The 19,987-nt window shown below is 35.0% G+C and overlaps 1 protein-coding gene across 6 annotated transcripts in view; it reads left to right on the plus strand.

Annotated features, from left to right (window-relative positions):
• LOC138716370 (sialin-like) overlaps positions 1 to 19,987 on the plus strand; it is a 211,494-nt gene that overhangs the window by 172,327 nt on the left and 19,180 nt on the right. For 5 of the 6 annotated variants that reach the window (XM_069849389.1, XM_069849388.1, XM_069849391.1 and 2 more), the window contains 4 exons: positions 2,443 to 2,573; positions 10,053 to 10,114; positions 14,679 to 14,893; positions 19,263 to 19,499. In XM_069849389.1, coding sequence (XP_069705490.1) covers positions 2,557 to 2,573; positions 10,053 to 10,114; positions 14,679 to 14,893; positions 19,263 to 19,499 — 531 coding nt within the window. In that variant the 5' untranslated portion in view covers positions 2,443 to 2,556. Of the gene's footprint in view, positions 1 to 2,442; positions 2,574 to 10,052; positions 10,115 to 10,347; positions 10,577 to 14,678; positions 14,894 to 19,262; positions 19,500 to 19,987 lie in introns of those variants that run through there. The other variant, XM_069849393.1, reaches the window with a different exon arrangement.

Consider the following 19,987-nt stretch of genomic DNA (forward strand, 5'->3'; position numbering starts at 1 on the left):
AAAGCATGGTCATAGAAAGAAAAATACAGAAGATAAACTTGTGAATTCTAAATGAGACAGTAGAGCAAGTGGACAGCTTCAAATACTTGGGGTGTAGGCCTACTATAAGCAGTAACACAAGCTGCTGCCAGGAAGTCAAAAGGAGGATAGCAATGGCCAAGGAAGCTTTTAACAGAAAAAGGAGCATCTTCTGCGTACCTCAGGAAAAAGAACTAAGGAAGAGACTGTGAAGTGCTTTGTATGGAGTGTGGCATTGTATGGAGTAGAAACATGGATTTTACGACGAAGTGAAGCGAAGCGAATAGAAAAATTTTAAATATGGATATGAAGAAGAATGAAACATGTGACATGGACAGACAGAATAAGAAACGAAACTGTGTTGAAAAGAGTGGGTGAAGAAAGAATGATGCTGAAATTGATCAGGAAAAGGAAAAGAAATTGGTTGGGTCAATGGCTGAGAAGAAACTGCCTACTGAAGGATGCACTGGAAGGAATGGTGAACGGTAGAAGAGTTCGGGGTAGAAGAAAGAAACTGCTTACTGAAGGCTGCATTAGAAGGAATGATGAACGATAGAAGATGATGTCAGATGATGGACGACATTAAGATATGTGGATCATATGAGGAAACTAAGAGGAAGGCAGAAAATAGGAAACACTGGAGAAAGCTGGGTTTGCAGTGAAAGACCTGCCCTTGGGCAGAACACTAAATGAATTAAATTTAAAATGTACAGTAAGTTAACATAAAAATTTGCATCTTTTACCTATCTTTTAAAATAAATACTATCGCGCGTTGGTATATTAAGATGTTTACGGAAAAAATGTAACGTGTTTCAGAAGATACGGTGTTCCTTTGAAAACTAATCAAAATCCGATTTAGATAAGCTTTCATTACGTATTAAAGGTACACGTCGATGTCAAGTCATGATTACGGAGGAATGGAACTCGATCTCCGATGATGTAATCAACTGATGTAATAGATATGCGAATATAAATGGCTTTATAATACCTGATTGGATAATAGTAGACATTCGTCCTTTGAACTTGTGATATTAGATACTAATACGGTGTGACAGTTTCCACGCTTGGCTTCTGTATACAGAAGACGAAGTACGAAAAGTTTGGAAATATAACATCTAATTCTCTTAAATTTATTGAAACTGAAGGTAAGCATAAAATGTGTAGAAGTGAGATTGATTTATTACTAACAGTTTTTAAATGATCATGCACCAGAGTTGAATTAACTCGGATCTTCTGCGAGTATAAACCTCCAAATTACATTAATCGTGGTATCTGTATTGTTTAAAACTTTAGTATTATTGGCCATTCCATCTCATCTTTGGATGCCTACATTTCTGTATTCCAGAACGATGTATTTTTCTATTGCTTTTTGTTGTCTGTTATTATCCATTCTTGATATAAATGTTCTTTCCATTTATTTCTGTAATTTTCAATTATTTCAGTAATTCTATTATTACCTAGCTCTATACGTACAGTATACTATCCTCTGATTGAGATTCTGGCTGATATGTACAGTAGTGGCAAAAAAACCGGACCGATCCTTGTAGCTGATTTTAGAGCCTTGTTCACTCCAGAGCACGATAGACTGGTAACTAAGATTTTCGTGGTTCGAACCTGAGAAGGAAACATTTTTTTGTTCCGTATTCAAATTTATTCCCAATACTTTTCGATGGCAGCGATATGTTACTACTTAATTAACTTATTATTCCCAGAACATGAATTTTACCAGCAATCGAAAAGTATTGGGAATAAATTTGAATAAGGAACAAAAAAAAAGTTTCCTTCCCATGCAGGATTCGAACCACGAAAGTCTTGGTTACCAGTCTATCGTGCTCTGGAGTGAACAAGACTCTGAAATCAGCTACAAGGGTCTATCCAGTTTTTTGCCACTACTGTACATTAATAAAAATGTTAGGCTAGTCAGGTCAGGAAACCTTGGTGGCCAAGCAACAGGTCCGCTAGTGCCAATCCATTTTTCTGGAAAAACATTATCATGGGAACGCAAGAACTTTGTGTGTGAAATGTGCTGGTTGACCAATATGCTGCAACCGCATAATATATTGCCTTACTGCCAAGGAAACTTCCTCCAGAGTAAAGGAGAGAAGTTTTATTTGAGAAGGTGCATGTAGTTCTCTGTTGAGACGGACCGGAAATAAGATGGGACCAAACGGCGTACCAACTGAACAAGTCTTTTAGCAGGCTAAAAGCGCAACACCGATCCTAAGTTGTATAAAAAATTTTATTTTATTTTTATTTTTCTTCTACTGTCTATTAAATTTAATGCATGGACTTCTGAGACACCCAGTATTCGTGATTCATTTCACTTTGAAGGCAAGAAAGACGTCAGTTATTATGCCAGCATTTATTATAATATGGTAGTTATAATTCATTTTTAACTATAAATTGATTTCTCTTGCTTTCTAGGGGAGGAAACAGCGCTCCCAAGAAAACTACCTACTGATCGCTGAAGTCAGTAATAACGCGGGTGGAGGAGCCTGATAATTGTCTACTGTCGTTATTGCAGAAAACAGCACAATCATGGAGGAAGCTCAGAGGTAATTATTCTGTTTATAATTTTTTTATTATTTTGTAACAACGATAATGGTGATAATGGTATTATTTCAGCCTTTTTCGTTGTGAGTGGCGGTTGGGTAGCTCAATTAGTAGAGCAACTGGCTACGGACTGGAAGATCCAGGCTTCAATCCTGAATAGTGGCGGGATTTCTTTCGTGCTAAAACTTCCAGAACGGTTCCTTTATCCACTCAGTCTCCTGCCAAATTGAGTACTTACCTTTTCTGGGGTAAAAGGCGGTCGGAGCGTGGTGTAGATGTTGAACATTTGTTTGTATAGCCACCGGGGTAGCTCAGTCGCCTAAAGCGCTTGCCTGCCGATCCGGAGTTGCGCTCGATTGAGGGTTCAATTCCCGCTTGGTTTGATTACCTGGTTGAGTTTTTCCCCGAGGTTTTCCCCAACCGTAAGACAAATGTCGGGTAATCTATGGCGAATCCTCGGCTTCATCTCGCCAAATGTCACCTCATTATCACCAATCTCATCGACGCTAAATAACCTCGTAGTTAATACAGCGTGGTTAAATAACCAAGTAAAAGAACACTTTTTATAAGCTATAAATTGATCACCAGTACGACGTGGCTCAGAAGGCAGTGCGTTGGACTGCTGATTCTGAGCTACGTTCGGGCGTAGGTTTCATTCCCCCTTGGACTGATTACCTGGTTGGATATTTTGAGATTTCCCCAACTATAAGGCAAATGTCAGATAATCCATGCTGAATCCTCGGCTTCATCTCGCCAAATACTATCTTGCTATCACCAATTCCATCGACGTTAAATACTGTAGTGACTTACTAGTTGATGCTGGGTCGTTAAATAACCAACTAAAAATTACAATCAATAACAAGAACTCGGGAAGATCTTCTTCCTAATCAAGGATTGGGTACTTTATTTTCGCCGTTCTGAAGCACACATATTGATCTTGCCACCTCTTTGCCGGTCTTCCGATTCGCTTTTTCCTTTTAAGTTTATATCTGTAGGCTATAAAAAGCAGTATATTGTCTAGCATCCTGTCTATACTCCGTTTACTCTTGGAATAGGTCCGAATGTAAACAAAACAAATTATATTTATCCGCCAAAAACCATACCTGTACACACCAGACCAAAAATAAGTAATGGTATACTGTTTAACTCATTATAGGTGCACTACTTCTCTGTGAGTAGACTGTTTTGATGCCAACGACAGTTAATGTTTACATTAGAACCCATTCTAAGAGTGAACGGAGTATAGTTGTTCTTTCCATTTTTGTCTGTACTGTTTAATTTGCATTGTAATGTTTTCCTTTTAGTTTATTTTTATTTGATTTGTTTTGTGATTGATGTTTTCTTGTTATATCTAATAGTGGTCGTAGAAATCTCATCTGGACGGCCTTGAATCTTCTCTCGTCTGCTATTGTGATGCTCAAGTTTCACTACTATACATCAATGTGGATTTACTAATTATATTGTGGATTCGTCGCTCATATATTTCCCATAATTCTTTCTTCTTATCATTTCATTCATCTTCTTATACTGTCTTAATAGAGTGACGATCTCTTCTTTCCTTGTACAATTTATCCATCTTTTCAAATATTTAAAACTTCTTGTTCGATTATTTGGTCATTTAATAATATGTTAACCGTCTTCATTTCATTCCCTTGAATAATTCTTCTTCTTCTTCTTCTTCTAATAATAATAATAATAATAATAATAATAATAATAATAATAATAATAATAATAATAATAATAATTTAATTTTAATTTTATTTATTTAGAATATTAACGTGCAAAACAGCACAAGGCCAATTACAGTTTAGCACAAGATACAAAACAAAACAAAACAATAAATGATGATGAGAATGAATGATATAAAATGGCAGTGAGATGAAATACAATCAATATAATAGTCAACATTAATCATTGACCAAATGCGACAAAATAAATAGCACAAATAATTATTAAAATTAGTACAGTGAGATAATTAAAATGATGGCATTTAAATAAAATGAATTACAAATGAATTAATGAAATTATATAAATGAAGACAGGAATCATATAAGTAGCATTGTAAAGATATGCAAATTACGAGAATAATAATAATAATAATAATAATAATAATAATAATAATAATAATAATGTGCTGTGAGGCCAACTGTGTAAAATTTGTTAACGATTGGTGAATTTTTTTCCATTGAAGGCCAGAAGTGTACATTGTAATATTTCCTTTACTCACCTATGCTTAGGATTATTGGCATTAAATTTATTATTATTTTTTTTTAATTTCAGTGTTTACTTAATTTAAGGTATATTTTGTGTTTATAGATCATAATAAATGCAAATATATGCAAATACCTATATTTAATATATTAAGACAGCACTTTTACAGAGTGCGTAACAGTGCTGCAATTCAGTTCTTACTAAGAGCTATTATTGAAGTCAATCTAAAGGAGTTCAAAAACTGTGGTGCGCGGTCCACCAGCGGCAGCAGAGGTTTGGTAGGTGGTACGCCTTTAAATTTGTAAAAATACGAGTAACTATAGTCCCGTCGCTCTAATTTCCGGCAGCCAATCGCGTTGCAGGTCGGCTACATTTAAACGTGTGCGTCTTGTGATTCGCTGATGAAGACGTTATTCATTTGTTAAGGCTCGATAAAAACTTAATATAATCGCCCGCCATTTTGGCTCTTTCGTTGGCGTTCGCAGAAAGCACACGAAAACGTTATTTGCCGCTCAATTATTTGCTGAATTACAGTGCGTTTGATTTATTATCATAGGAGCTATGACATGATAATGTTTAACGGTGTGGCAAATAGATTCCTCGTATGGTAGCTCGGCAACGAAAGAACAAAAATGGCGAACGATACTACCTACCTAGACTTTATAGAGTCTTCACTTCCTAAGACGTAAGCAAAGAGAAGGAGTTACGCCGGGAATAACAGTGTCGCGACTATAATTGTCAATATGCAGTTAGGCCAACCGTCAGTTTGCCAGGTCTGGTGTTGGCGATATTAACGAGTGTTTTTCGTTTTTGGCTTTTGTATTTTCATTATCCACAAGAAACAAAATAATGTCGATGTGGTGATGAGGTAATGGAGCACTGTCATTAATTGGTAGTTGAGTTCTAGTTCTTTACAGAAAGTCTTAGTTCAATACTTCGGTTAAAAAATCAATTTTTACGTGTGGGGGAAAAAAAAAAAAACTTATCTTCGTAGATTTCTGCTAACAATAGGTCTAAGTAGTAGTTAAGCTTGCTTGTGATAGTGGCCTTCATACTTTTTTCTAAAACAAATCTTCCGAACTTTTTTTTTTATTCAAAAGGAAAAGGAGTACCCATAATTGGGGACCTAACATTCTAAATGTGCTAAGTGCCAAAAACAACTTTCTGAGATATTGATGAAAAACACATTGCGAAACGCATGATGAGATACCTACAACACCGTCTTTTGGCGCACGATTGAGTCACTTACAGTTGAGCTACGACAAAGACAATTTAGTATGATATTCTCATGTGGATGTTCCTCCCTTAGATTCCTACAATTTTGTTTTGTCTTTCACGACAACATACTTATGTGAAATAAGTTTTCTTCTTTAGTATTTGTGAGAACAAGTGTAAAGTTTATTTATTTATTTATTTAATTATTTATTTAATTATTTAATTTACTTAATTTACTTATTTAACTTATTTACTTATTTATTTATTTATTTAATTATTTAATTATTTAATTTACTTAATTTAACTTATTTAACTTATTTACTTATTTATTTATTTATTTAATTATTTAATTTACTTAATTTAACTTATTTAACTTATTTATTTATTTATTTATTTATTTATTTATTTATTTATTTATTTATTTATTTATTTATTTATTTATTTATTTATTCTGGTGTAGTTAAGGCTATCAGGCCTTCTCTTCCACAACACCAGGAATACAAATACAATAAGTTGAACATGACCTGAGAATAACACTCAAAAACTGTTCCTGATGCTAAAAAAACTAGCGTCATCAATAGCGTCTTGTTTCTCATGAAGGACATATTTTGTAATTCTTAAATCTAATAACTTTAATAAGTACTTTAGTTTACGGTAAATCCCTATATTTGTTCTGGTATGTAGTACTGTCTTTTCAGTACACTGAGAGAGAAAAGTGTGAGAACCCTCTTGATCTAAAACATATCTCAGGAATTGAGCTAGAAGTTTAGAAAATCAGTTAATTCACTTATTTATTTTAATTTTTGTATAATGTTAATTTAGGGGGAAAAAAAATACAAATTTCAGTCTGGATAAGAATGGTTGATTACAAAGAAAATAAAACATTGACAAAAAATTGTATCATTTGCTTTCAGATTTACTAATTGGTTTGTTCTGTGTTTTTCTGCACATAATTTGCCTGAAGTCAGTCTGTAATTTCTTCTATGCTATGTTCATTACGACAGAAATAAAAATATAACAGAGTTACCTGGTACATTATTACTAATTAGTTTTAATGTATAAAGTTGTATTCTACGTAGTATTATACGGACTTCAGAGTTAAAATTGAAACAAAAACTGAATTTATTCGAACTGTATGTACAATTTTAAACATAATAAAATGTAAACATCTCAGAGATTGCCTTTTACTTTCCTCATTGTACAAAGTATCTACGAATCCTTAGTCGGCAGAGTACTGAGATACGATGACTGCGGACCCAGGATCAAATCCCCACTGTGGCGAAGTTGTATTTGCGTTAGATAAAGCCAAACTTCCTGAGGATTTTTATCGGGGTTCTTCATTTTCCCTCCATTCCACAGTCACTCTTCAATTTCAGTATTCATCATTATTATTTTAATACCATCTACCCAAAATGGTGTAGTTCGATGTAGTATTGTGGCTGGTGTATAGCCTAGATGGCATCGTTCTGAAGAGACGTAATACGCTCTAGCGGAACTTCACTGGATCTTGAGTTTGCATAGCTGAGTCGACAGATGGAATCACATAGCTGAGTCCCGGTATCTACAAGGAGGCGGCGATTAGGTCTCAACAATTCTTACACAAAGGAGTGATGGGGCACGATAACCCTCGGGCTACAGTGCTAGCCTTCGAGCCCCACATCCGTATAAAATACGGGCATATTTATCCCAAAACAATGGAGCATGAAATATAATTTATAGCTTAGATCATATATGTAACAGATATGTCGGGGTTATAGGCTTTGAGGTTAACAACTTTTGTCAGGTTTACTACGCTGCCATCTAGTTGTTACATAAGGAGTCACTCATAATACCCATTTGAATTGCATTAGCGACTGTGCTGCCATCTCGTGTTCGTTTACGGCGGACGGGTGGCGAGCCTGGCGGTTCTCTTCAAAGTGCTGCCGATTTTAACGTAGCGAGGAGCTATCTGTTACATATATTTTTTATTTTATTGGGTTATTTTACGACGCTGTATCAACATCTAGGTTATTTAGTGTCTGAATGATATGAAAGTGATAATGCCGGTGAAATGAGTCCGGGGTCCAGCACCGAAAGTTACCCAGCATTTGCTCCTATTGGGTTGAGGGAAAACCCCGGAAAAAACCTCAACCAGGTAACTTGCCCCGACCGGGATTCGAACCCGGGCCACCTGGTTTCGCAGCCAGACGCGCTGACCGTTACTCCACAGGTGTGGACTGTTACATATATGAGCTAGGTTTATAGTGAAACATTAACGAGTCTTCATTAGAAATGAAAATACAATGACACTTCACTTCAAGATTTACCAGCAGATTTTCTTCGTGGATTTGATTTTTTTTTTGGGGGGGGGGAGTTAAATTTACCAGACGTTCGATTTTTACTAGACATGTCCTGCTTTTAGGTGTATGTCTTCTTTCATCAGCCAGACATTGTAGACAATTATAAATTGTTCTGATTTTCTCTCTCATCAATTCTTACTGGACCAAAGAGAGAAATCGTCTATGTCTAGAATCCATTAGAGCATGCATAGTAAAATTGTGTTTCGTGAAACAGCGCCTGAACTCTGAAGTAAGTTCCACATGACAACACCCCTCTCCGCGCTGAACCCCTTTCTCTAGCGTTGTCTGTACTGTCAGCAGTGGCTCATTCTGTTATCCAGTACTATCTGAATAGTGATTTGACGTTCATAACATATTTCTGAACAGTTGAACAAACTAAACCGCCGACTTCAAGGACGCGATCAGAACATAGTTGACATGTATGACGCGGTGAAATCTTTATCCATGATAATAAATGTTTGGAAAATGCAATTGAAGGAAAATGAGTTTCATTATGTTTCTTGTCTAAAGTCACTTTCAAATGTTTCTGATTCAAGAATAGATAAATAGGCCTACTGCGACATCCTGGAAACATTATTTTCAGAGTTTAGAGATATAGGGGAGAGTCTGGTAGTATCGGACAGTGCGTTTCTTTCATCTACCACCATATGGTAGTACCTGAATGACATGGTTACGTTTCTCTATGCGACATCACAGAAACGTAACCATGTCAATCAGGTACTATCATAATGTGATAGATGAAAGAAACTCACTGTCCGATATTACCCGATGTCCGATACTACCCGACTCTCCCCTAAGATTTTGTGATTTTAAACTAATGGAAAATGATTTCTCTCTATTTGCAAATTCTTTTAACACACCCATTCTGAAGATACGACCAGACTTACAATTTGAGCTTGCTGGTCTCCAAAATGACACCTTTGTGAAAAGCAGCCATAAGGATTGTATTGGTTTAGATGTATTTAAAAATATTGACTCCTCTAAATATCCACGTCTTAGATCATTTGCTGCTACAGTCGCAGCTTTGTTCATTTCTACGTATATTTGTGAACATTTTTTTTTTCAAAATTGAACATATTAAAATCAAGAGAAGGACACGCTTAACAGATGTCAGCCGTCGTACACAATTGGCAGTGACTTCTTATGAGGCAACCTTTAATTTTGAGGTCTTACCGAATGAAAATATTGTAATCAAAAAATAAAAGAATGCAGATGAAAATGATATAATCCTAAAAAGATATACATTCCTTCTTTCTCTTGTTATTTTTTTTTTTTGTTATGAACACGGAATGTAATGACGATCACAAACCCGCCTCTGCTGTTTAGCTTACTGCGACAGATGCACCCCACCCCTGTCTTCACTTTGTGTGTAGCGACTGTAGCGGGTAGTATTTATATTTAATCATGAATTTGTGACGTTTTACGATGCCTGTATTAGAAGAAATGATCATCTTCATCATCATTCTGTAGTTTCATATTCGGTCGCCATTTTCTCGTTCGTAAAAACAGGACCCACCACGGGAAGATGAGGCTGACATTTGGGTGAGAGAGGCTATGCTACGCATCATCACCCCTTAGGTCCCATTAGAGAAATTAAGTTTTTAAAATGTAATTTAAGACCACTATCGGTTCGCTTACTCAATTTGTAATTTCACTTCCACGATAAATTTGTCGAATGATTTCATTAATGTTAAATTTGTACCTTCTCTTTTTTAGGTTGGATGATGAACCTGTGATTTCCAAAAAGTATTCCGCGTGCTCATTCCGAAGGCTACAAGGTGAGTAAGAGAATGTGTGCGTATTAAAGACGCAAGATCAAGGACGTCCGCAGAAAATACAGACCAGGGGAGGGGACATAGCATACATTTGTTTTACTTACCAGATACATAGAGTGAATGTATTTAAAATTTTTGTTTTGGATGACGGACATAATGTGTTGTAGTCCGTACTTGACATAGTTTGTCAATACAATAGACATATCCCAGACTGAAAAAGGAACGTTTTTATTTAGTGCTAGACCATAAATCCAGTGGGGAGGGCAAGCGCTTCCCTTTGCCCCCGCCTGCGGACGCCCATGAGCCAAATTATAAGGGAAGAAGAGATGTAGGAACGAAATCTCCCAACTTGGGATGGGAGGCGGCATACACAGCGGCGTGATCGTCGTGATCGAGAGTTGCAAACGTCAAGTCTTCAGGCTCCCTGCTTATAGTTGTAACATGTGGACAGTGAAACAGAAAAAAGTGAGTTCTCTCAGCTTACATGTTATATGCCTTGGCTACACATTATATTGTATTACTGAAATTATAAAACATACTTAAAAATCATGGCTTTAATACTTTACCTCTTAGCCAAGGGATATACTTTAGAAATATAACAGTGGAGTTGCGTTAATCCGAACTTTAGTTGAAATCTGAATAACTTTCAACCACTGACGTAAGATTTCTGTTCAGAATACTAAACGAAAAAAATTTGTTGTAACTGTTTCCGAACAAAACTCAAAATATAGAGTAATTACAGCAGATAAAGTCACTGTTTGAAGAGTTTGTGTGTTCGGACTACCGTAAGTCCACTTCAGTGTTGTGAATTTGTATTAATTTCAATCTGCAGGGTAGCCTATTAATAATTTTTATTTAAATTTATATCACTTATGTGTATTACAATCTCTTGACTAATAGACTGTAAATTTGGTAATAATCTCACCAATCTGAAATTGGTGATAAAGTTTCTGTGTAATTTTCGGGTGTTCACAATAGTGGTGGAATGAAAATCCTTGAGCATTTCCGAAATCCTTACTGTTTCAAAGAACATGAAGTCACTAAGCAGCTCTGGAATACTTCAAAGTTAGCATTCTTTCTGCAGCTAGGGTTGCCAATCCTCCCATATTTGCCCCTTTTTTTAACAGACTTTCGGCTCTCGTATTATTCTTCTCTTAGAGCATTTTTTTTCCTTATTTTTGCGTAATATAAAAAAAAAAAATATTCTGAACATTTGATTTTGTCATGAATGATGATTTATACATTATGAATTTTGTTGTTCAAGACAGGCATTAAAATGTACAGCCTTTTTAGAAGGTAATGCTTGCCAGAAATGGGCTTTAGTGCACACCAGTTTAAAATCAAACCATGTTAATGTTATAAATTTGAAAGAAAAAAAAACTGGCTAGTTTTCTTCTAAGCTTACCAAGTAGTAATGCTCACACAAAGAGGATTTTTTATCTCACGAACAATAATTGAACAGATATTCGAAACAGGAGCACGACACATCTAATCAAATCAGAGCTGCAAGCTGTAGTCTAATTGAACTATTACGCGAGACAAAATCTGTCTCAAAATAGGTACTCTTAATTTAAGCCTAACCGCCAAAGTGTAGAATAAAGCTGGTTTTTGGTAACTGAATTAAATTATTTGTTAATTTTCTATGTGAAATTTTATCGATTCCTTAGTCTACCATATTTTCTTCAAAAAAGGTTGGCAATCTTATCTGCAGCTGAAACTTTCAAAAACTGGTGCTTCGTGAAAGTTCAATCACGTAACAGTTTTTCTATTATGCAGTATGTGTTATTCATTTGGTAATTATATATTATAATGTACGTTAAGTTTTATTTCTCAGAATACAATTTTAAGCGCTGTAATTCAACGTTTGATTGCTTATTCTTGAAAATAATTATGAATGTTGCAAATATAAGTATAAATTAACCAGAGGCGGATTTACCAATAGGCTAATTAAGTTGTAGCATAGAGTTGCAAATTTAGAGGTGGTAACGTTTTGAAGAAATAGAATGGTCCGAAATTATTAATCAGTTCGCTCAGAAGAAGGCGAGACGAAAAATGTTTTAAAAATTGATATTATGTAAGTTTAAAGTTTTATTCGGCTCTGAAAATAAACTCAGAATTCACTAGCCTTATTTTTTTACTACCAACATTTTGTGAAAGATAAAATTGCTGAAAAAGTGGACAGCATAATTTGGGTGCATATGGATGGCAGAATTGTAAATCCGCCACTGCTTTTAATGTACAATGATGTCAGTTATTAATTTGATTGACTCACGGAATGTCGCAGTATTGATGACGTCTTCGGAATGCATATGCATTTCTTTCCTTCCACATTCTTCTGTATTAATTTTTCTCTTCCTGTTCTTTCTTTCCATCTTTCTTTCTTTCTTCTTTATTCCTTTCTCACTTTCCCTTCTTTTTTTCTTTCTTTCTTTCTTTCTTTCTTTCTTTCTTTCTCTCTTCATTTAGTCTTTTCTAACTTCTCACTTCCATTTTTCCCTTCCTCATTTTTTTCTTTTTCACTTCTTTTCTTCCTCTTTCTGACTATTTCTTACTTTTTTCACTTTCTCACGTCTTTCTCCACTTTCTCACTTCCCCCCTTTTTCCCCTTTCTCATTTCTTTTTCACCTTTCTCCATTTTCCTTTTCCCACTTCTTTCATCGGTTTTTTCTCTTTCTCACTCCCTTTTACCCTTTCCTCGCTTCTTTCATCACTTCCTTTTACCCTTTCTCACTCCCTTTTTCCCTTTCTCATTTTCTTTTTCCCTTTCTCATTTTCTTTTTCCCTTTCTCACTTTCTTTTTACCTTTCTCACTTTCTTTTTTTTTCTCATTTCCTTTTTCTCTCTTACTTTCTTTTTCTTTCTCACTTTGTTTTTACTTTTCTCACTTTGTTTTTACCTTTCTCACTTTGTTTTTACCTTTCTCACTTTGTTTTTACCTTTCTCACTTTGTTTTTACCTTTCTCACTTTCTTTTTTTCTTTCTCACTTTCTCTTACTCTTTCTCTCTTTCTTTCTCCCTCTCACTTTCATTTCCCTTCTTGACTAGAGACTGATGTGCTAGCTGTTGGGTACCACCTCCAAATCAAAGGAGGAAAAAAAATTATGAGTTCTGGATTCTAAGTCATAGAAATAATTAAAGTATCTATATGTTCAAATATAGGTCAAACATGACCAGTTCCGATGCTAATGTATTCTTTCCATTTATTTCTGGGCGTGCACAATTCTCTCAGTCCTTCAAACACTGTCTGTGGAATCTGTGAAGTGCCGCTGAAGAAACAAGTCTTCTGCGCATGTAGCGTCATAGATTGCCGGTCAAATGAGTAATCAGGGCGCGAAAAGAATTGCGTAGAAGAAGAAACACATCTGACTTGGAGGAAGAGAAAGTAAAAGTAAAGGACAAGGATCTGGCTCCGCCCTCTCCCGAGTGACGTCACGCGCGACCATACTTCACAGATTTTACGGACAGTGTTTAGAATTGTAGTGAAAAGACTCATGTGGATAACGATGTGGAAGCATCTTTTCTACATGTTGTTGCAAATTAAATTGATAAGATGTTAAGTCTTCCATTATATTGTTGGTGTTTAATTTATTCCTAATTTCTTCACTTTCTATTTCATAGTTTAATATAAATCCTGCTACTGAACGCAGAAACAGCATTTGAGCATTCTCTGTTCTTTTTATGTCAGGTTTCACTCTCATGAACAAGCATTGGTTTCCAGAGGGCAGCACTGTATAATATTTTAAGTTTCAAAATGTTGTGCACTATTTATATTTTGCACTTGATTTTGAAGTGTGTTTTAGTAATTAAACCTGTCGTAATAACTCTTACTGGACTTCAAAAAAAATATAATAATAATAATAATAATAATAATAATAAATTTTGCGGATAATTCGGGAGTCAACTGTATTTTTCTTAAAATCTTTAATAATTACAGTATTCCATTCACTTTGTTGTAGTTCTGCATCTAAATTCATTGTATGATTAGCTAAGGTACCTAAACATTTAAAAATGCTTATTTTCTTGATAATTTTATCGTCTGTAACTATTTCTCCTTCTGGTTACTTTTCCTTCCATTGCCAAAACTTTAATTTAAATATAACAACTTATTAAACAGGTAGAAAATTTTCTGTATTACAGAAATGCAAACTATTAAATGTTATGCCCTAAATTCACTTTCATTGTAATTATATCTGTATTCATGTGTATATGTGTACAAAATTTGTGCTATTAACTGACACTAACAGTCTGGATGTCTGTGACTCCTACTACTTGCTGTATATCTTGAGCAATAGCAACCGTTAGCTATTTCACTGATGTCTACATTGTAGTCATAAAAGTATCAGTTGTATCAGGTGATTTATGTGAACAGTTTTTCTAGTTTTATGATCGCCCGTTCTTACTGTCGTTAATTCTAACACTGACGTCATCCAGAGCTTAAGATATACCACAAGTTGGGTAACTCTTTAAGTAAGATATTCTTTGAAATACACGAAAGAAGTTAAGAAACATAGCTTTGAGTTGGAAACTTTGGAACACTATGAATGCAAGTTGGTGACCTGTGTTGCAGACATGGTGCCCGCAAGAGTCGTGCTGTACTTTCTCTCGTTCTCGGGATTCCTGGTCAGCTTCATGATGCGCACTGACATCAACATTGCGATGATAGCCATGGCACGGCTACCACCACCCTCACCTTATGCAGCCAATGCTAGTAGCTCACCCATGTACTGCTACGATCCTGCAAATCTGACAGATGCCCTTGCTTCTGACAATATAACTACTGTGGTATGATACCTGAATGTGATAAGACGCAATTAAAAAACGTTTAATACTTGACTCAGTTATTTGTATTGAAGATATTAATTCCTTTACAGAGAATTTGTTGTACTTATATTAAACTTTCAAATTTGTATAGGCTTAATTTAGTTTGAAAGTATGCTTCATAGTACGGTACTGTATAAGGTTAATTTCTTATTGTTAGTCAAGAAACAGTTTAGTCGCAATAAAACTAGTACCGGTACATAATTTGTAATATTGTTGAGAAGAAAATCTTCAAGTAATTACTTAATAATGTAGGTACCGGTACATAGTATCTCTTTTTTGAATTTACCAAAATAACTGAATATTATTCATTCATAGTGTTCTGTTCAAGAGCAAGTCTTTCACTGCAAACCCAGCATTCCGCAGTCTTTCCTATTTTCTGCCTTCCTCTTACTTACTTACAAATGGCCTTTAAGGAACCCAGAGGTTCATTGCCATCTTCACATAACCCCGCCATTGGTCCCTATCCTGTGCAAGATTAATCCAGTCTCTATCATCACATCCCACCACCTTCAAATCCATTTTAATATCATCCTCCTATCTACGTCTCGGCCTCCTCAAAGGTCTTTTTCCCTCCGGTCTCCCAACTAACACTCTATAAGTATTTCTGGATTCGCCCATACGTGCTACATGCCCTGCCCATCTCAAACGTCTGGATTTAATGTTCCTAATTATGTCACGTGACGAATACAAAACGTGCAGTTCTGCATTGTGTAACTTCCTCCATTCTCCTGTAACTTCATCCCTCTTAGCCCCAAATATTTTCCTAAGTACCTTATTCTCAAACACCCTTAATCTCTGTTCCTCTCTCAAAGTGAGAGTCCAAGTTTCACAACCATACAGAACAACAGGTACGGTAATAAAATTGTTTTATAAATTCTAACTTTAAGATTTTTTGACAACAGATTAGAAGACAAAAGCTTCTCAACTGAATAATAACAGGCATTTTCCATATTTATTCTGAGTTTAATTTCCTTCCAAGTAGTCTCCATATATGATCCATAATATATCTTAATGTCGTCTATTATTTGATATCTTCTTCTCCCTGAACTCTTCTTCCGTTCACCATTCCTTCCAGTACATTCTTCAGAAAGCAGTTTCTTCTCATTCAGTAATCAAGTCAATTTCTTTTTCTCTTCCTGATCAGTTTCAGCATTATTCTTTCTTCACTCACTCTTTCCAACACAGCTTCGTTTCTTATTCTGTCTGTCCATTTCACATGCTCCATTCTTTTCCATATCCCCATTTCAAGTGCTTCTAGTATCTCCTCTCCACTTTGTCGTATTGTGATAATGTCCATGTTTCTGCCCCCATACAATGCTACACTCCACATAAAGCACTTCACTGGTCTTTTTCTTAGTTCTTTTTCCAAAGGTTTGCAGAAGATGCTCCTTTTTCTATTAAAAGCTTCCTTTGCCATTGCTATCCTCCTTTTGACTTGTTGGCAACAGCTCATATTACTGCTTACAGTACATCCCAAGTATTTGAAGCTGTCCACTCGTTTCACTGCCTCATTTATAATTCGCAAGTTTACCTTCTTTACTTTTCTTCCTATGTCCATGGTATCCGTCTTGTTTACATTTATCTTCATCCCATACTGCCCACAGCTGTCATTTAGCTCCGTATAGGTGTTCAAATTCCATACGACTTATCTGAGCACTATGCTGAAATATAAAAACCTTATAAACTATTCTTGGAATTTTCTATGACAATAGATGACCAAGTGAAACAGTTACTCTACTATTAAGCTCGTGCATTTGTCTCAATTGTTACAACGTTGCTTCTGCTTCTCCTATAAAGTAGAACAAATTAGAGAGGTGAATGGTCAGTATGAAGAATAGTGTAATAAATTTGTCTAAATTAGTGTTGTCATTGTAACAAGTGGTGTGTACTGTGTATGTGTATGCGTCCGTGTGAATGATTGAGTGTTCATATTTCTTCATAATGTGAAATCTGTGACGAATATATAGACGAAGTAATGTGTCAGTTATCAAACGGGGTTTCTTGAAAAGAATGTCGGTATTTTAACGTCATGCATTTTGAAGGGAATGAAGATAGAATAGGCTGGATTATTTAATTTTGTTTCACTTTCTCTTCTTTTCTTTTCTTAACTTGGTATGAGAGAAACGGTTTGACAACAACTCTTCTGTCTGTTAATGCACACTTCATATTCACTTCTGTTAATGTATACATTTACTTTTGGACTGTCTCTCTCGTATTCAGAATTTTCCCTCTGACATTATGTATTCCAAATAACACAACTATGCCAATACGAACGTTCATGTGTGATTTTTGCAATGGCAGGATCCTTAACTTCCCATTATTTTCCCAGACTACGAGTCATAGGCACCACAGGCGATGGGACTTCATTGCACTCGAATGATGATGGAAAATTATTGGGATGTCACAGGGAGCTGGAGTACCCGGAGAAAACCCCTGTGTTGCCTGGACCATGGTCTTGTCCAATACAAATTACAAATTCAGTCTGGATCAACCGGAATTTGTATTGTATTGTATTGTATTTATTAACATTCCATAGTATTCATACATTGCTTCGCAGCTAGAATATGGAACAAGTCAAAAAACTTAATACTATTATAAAGTCTTAATTTATAGTTACAGTCTAGATGAAATATATACAGACGAGGTTTACAATATAATCTAATAGTACCACACAAAGTTTCAGTATCAATTTCATGAAACGTTATTGAATGTCATGAATTCACCTACAGAATAGAAGACTTGAGAAATTAGGTACTTCTTTAATTTGGCCCTAAATAATCTTACGTTTTGAGTTTCATTTTTATATCGATAGGGAGGCTATTAAAAATCTTTACTGCCATATAACTCTCCTTTTTGATAGCACAATAGACTTGCCGATGGAGTATGAAAGTCATTTTTTTGAAGTGTATTTGTGCTATGAACTGTTGAATTAATTACAAAGTTTTCACGATTACATATGAGGAAGATTATTAATGAAAAAAATATACTGACAAGCCATGGGCATTATTTGTATTTTTTTTAAATAGTCCTACACGATTCCCTAGATTTGGCACCTACTATTATTCCAATTACTCTTTCATGTAATAGGAATATACTGTTACTATCTGTGGAATTTCCTCAGAATATTATTCCAAAACTCATTAGTCATTACAGAGTGGAAGTATGCAAAGTATATTGTTTTTAAGGTATTGATATTTACTATCTTTTGCATAGATCTAATAGCAAAACATGCTGAATTTAGTTCGGGGTAATTTCTTTAATTTGGGGGTAATTTAACCCAGGCCCCCGACTTCAAATCCCAGTCGATCCAATCTGAATCATGCTTAATTGTTAGCAATCAAATTTGAAGGGAAGAGGATACTGAAAATTTGAAATTCCTTGTTTCCTCCTTGAAACCCAACATTTTTTTGTGTCCTGAATAACTATACGTATAAAATCTAAATTTGTGTATTAGGTTTCTAAAAAAAAAAAAAGAAAAAGGGGGCCCAAATTTGGCAATTAGCCCCCAATTTGAAACTATTTACAAAAATTGATGTAACTCAGTTTTTTTTTAGATATTTAAGAAGTTATTTTACCATTAGATCCACAGGAAGATTTACTACAAAATGTCTTCACTCGATTTTTAATATGCTTTACAGAAACATTATAACTGATTTTAGAATATCATGGATTTCAGTTTTCGAGTCCACTTCTTTGCATATTATTATTTTCATATTCAATTTAAACATCAAAATTCTTATGAAGTCAAATCTTTTTAAATAGTCTGTTTAAGATCTGTACAAATTTGGGCTTCCTATTATTGATAGTTTCTGAGTTATATCAATTTATAGTGAGCACGGTAACCAAAAGAGCAATTTACGGAAGAACAGATCTAAAGAGTCACTCTATATAAACTTTCACTTGAAGAGCCAGGCAATGATTGTTGTGGGCTTACTATATTTACTACCTTTTTCACATTTTCTACCTCATTTTCTGAACAGTTGCTCACATTTTTCACATTATTTACAAGTCTAGCCTTCTGTTTGCTAATCCCGCCCATGATTTGTAACTATATTCTCTTCCCTTAAGAAATGCGTGCAAACTTAATCATATAAAAAACAACCTGAACTGGCGGTTTTGCCATGAAATATTTAGGAATGTGCTGTTTCTTTTGAGAAATCTTATAATGTAATGTTATGATAAACAAAATGTTTCCTAAGCTTTAAGATTATATAGAAGTGATATTTTAAGTTAGATATATTTTCTGTACTTTTTCTTTAAACTTCATGTGTGAATTTGTGTTACTGTAGAATTTAAAGTGTTGAGTAAAATATTTATTAATTTTATGTAGGAGGAGGGAGAGTTTGACTGGGATGCAACTACACAATCGGCCATCTTAGGATCATTTTACTGGTGCTACATTTTGTCGCAAGTAGTTGGTGGTGTGCTGACACAGTATTTCGGTACCAAGGCTGTTTTTGGGATATCACAGCTTGCCACGGCCATATGTTCACTGCTTATTCCCACAGCAGCACCTATACATTATGGCGCTGTTATAGCACTACGCTCCATTCAGGGTATTGCATCGGTACGTATACAGATGTTGTCTCAATATTGATTTTGTGAACTTAATTAATTTAAATTTATTGATTTAAGTGGAACATTGAATATTGTATGTTGCAATGCTGCTAGATTCCCATGCTTCTGAATATTTTACTTAAATGATACACAGGGTGAATCATAAGTCACTATATCCGTACATACCTATAGATCTAACGCAAAAGTTCCCAACTATGTAGTGCCATGGACTTCAAAGGGACACTAGGACTGAATGTTGAAATTTTTACAATTTTAACCCGATTTATTATAATTTTTAACTGTTTGTTAGCTGCATTAAGAATAATTTATGTGCAAATTTTGAGCTCAATCGCAATCCTAGTTTCGAAGATAATTTTATTTTAATTATGCAAATTAGTGACATCAGTAATCAGAATGTTCCATGTACATTACGTTTAAATACCGCAAGTCCATATCTTTTCATACGTATTCTGATTCACTAGCATTATTTTAATGCTG

The sequence above is a fragment of the Periplaneta americana genome, chromosome 16, assembly GCF_040183065.1.
Source record: "Periplaneta americana isolate PAMFEO1 chromosome 16, P.americana_PAMFEO1_priV1, whole genome shotgun sequence".
Classification (NCBI taxonomy): Eukaryota; Metazoa; Arthropoda; class Insecta; order Blattodea; family Blattidae; genus Periplaneta; species Periplaneta americana.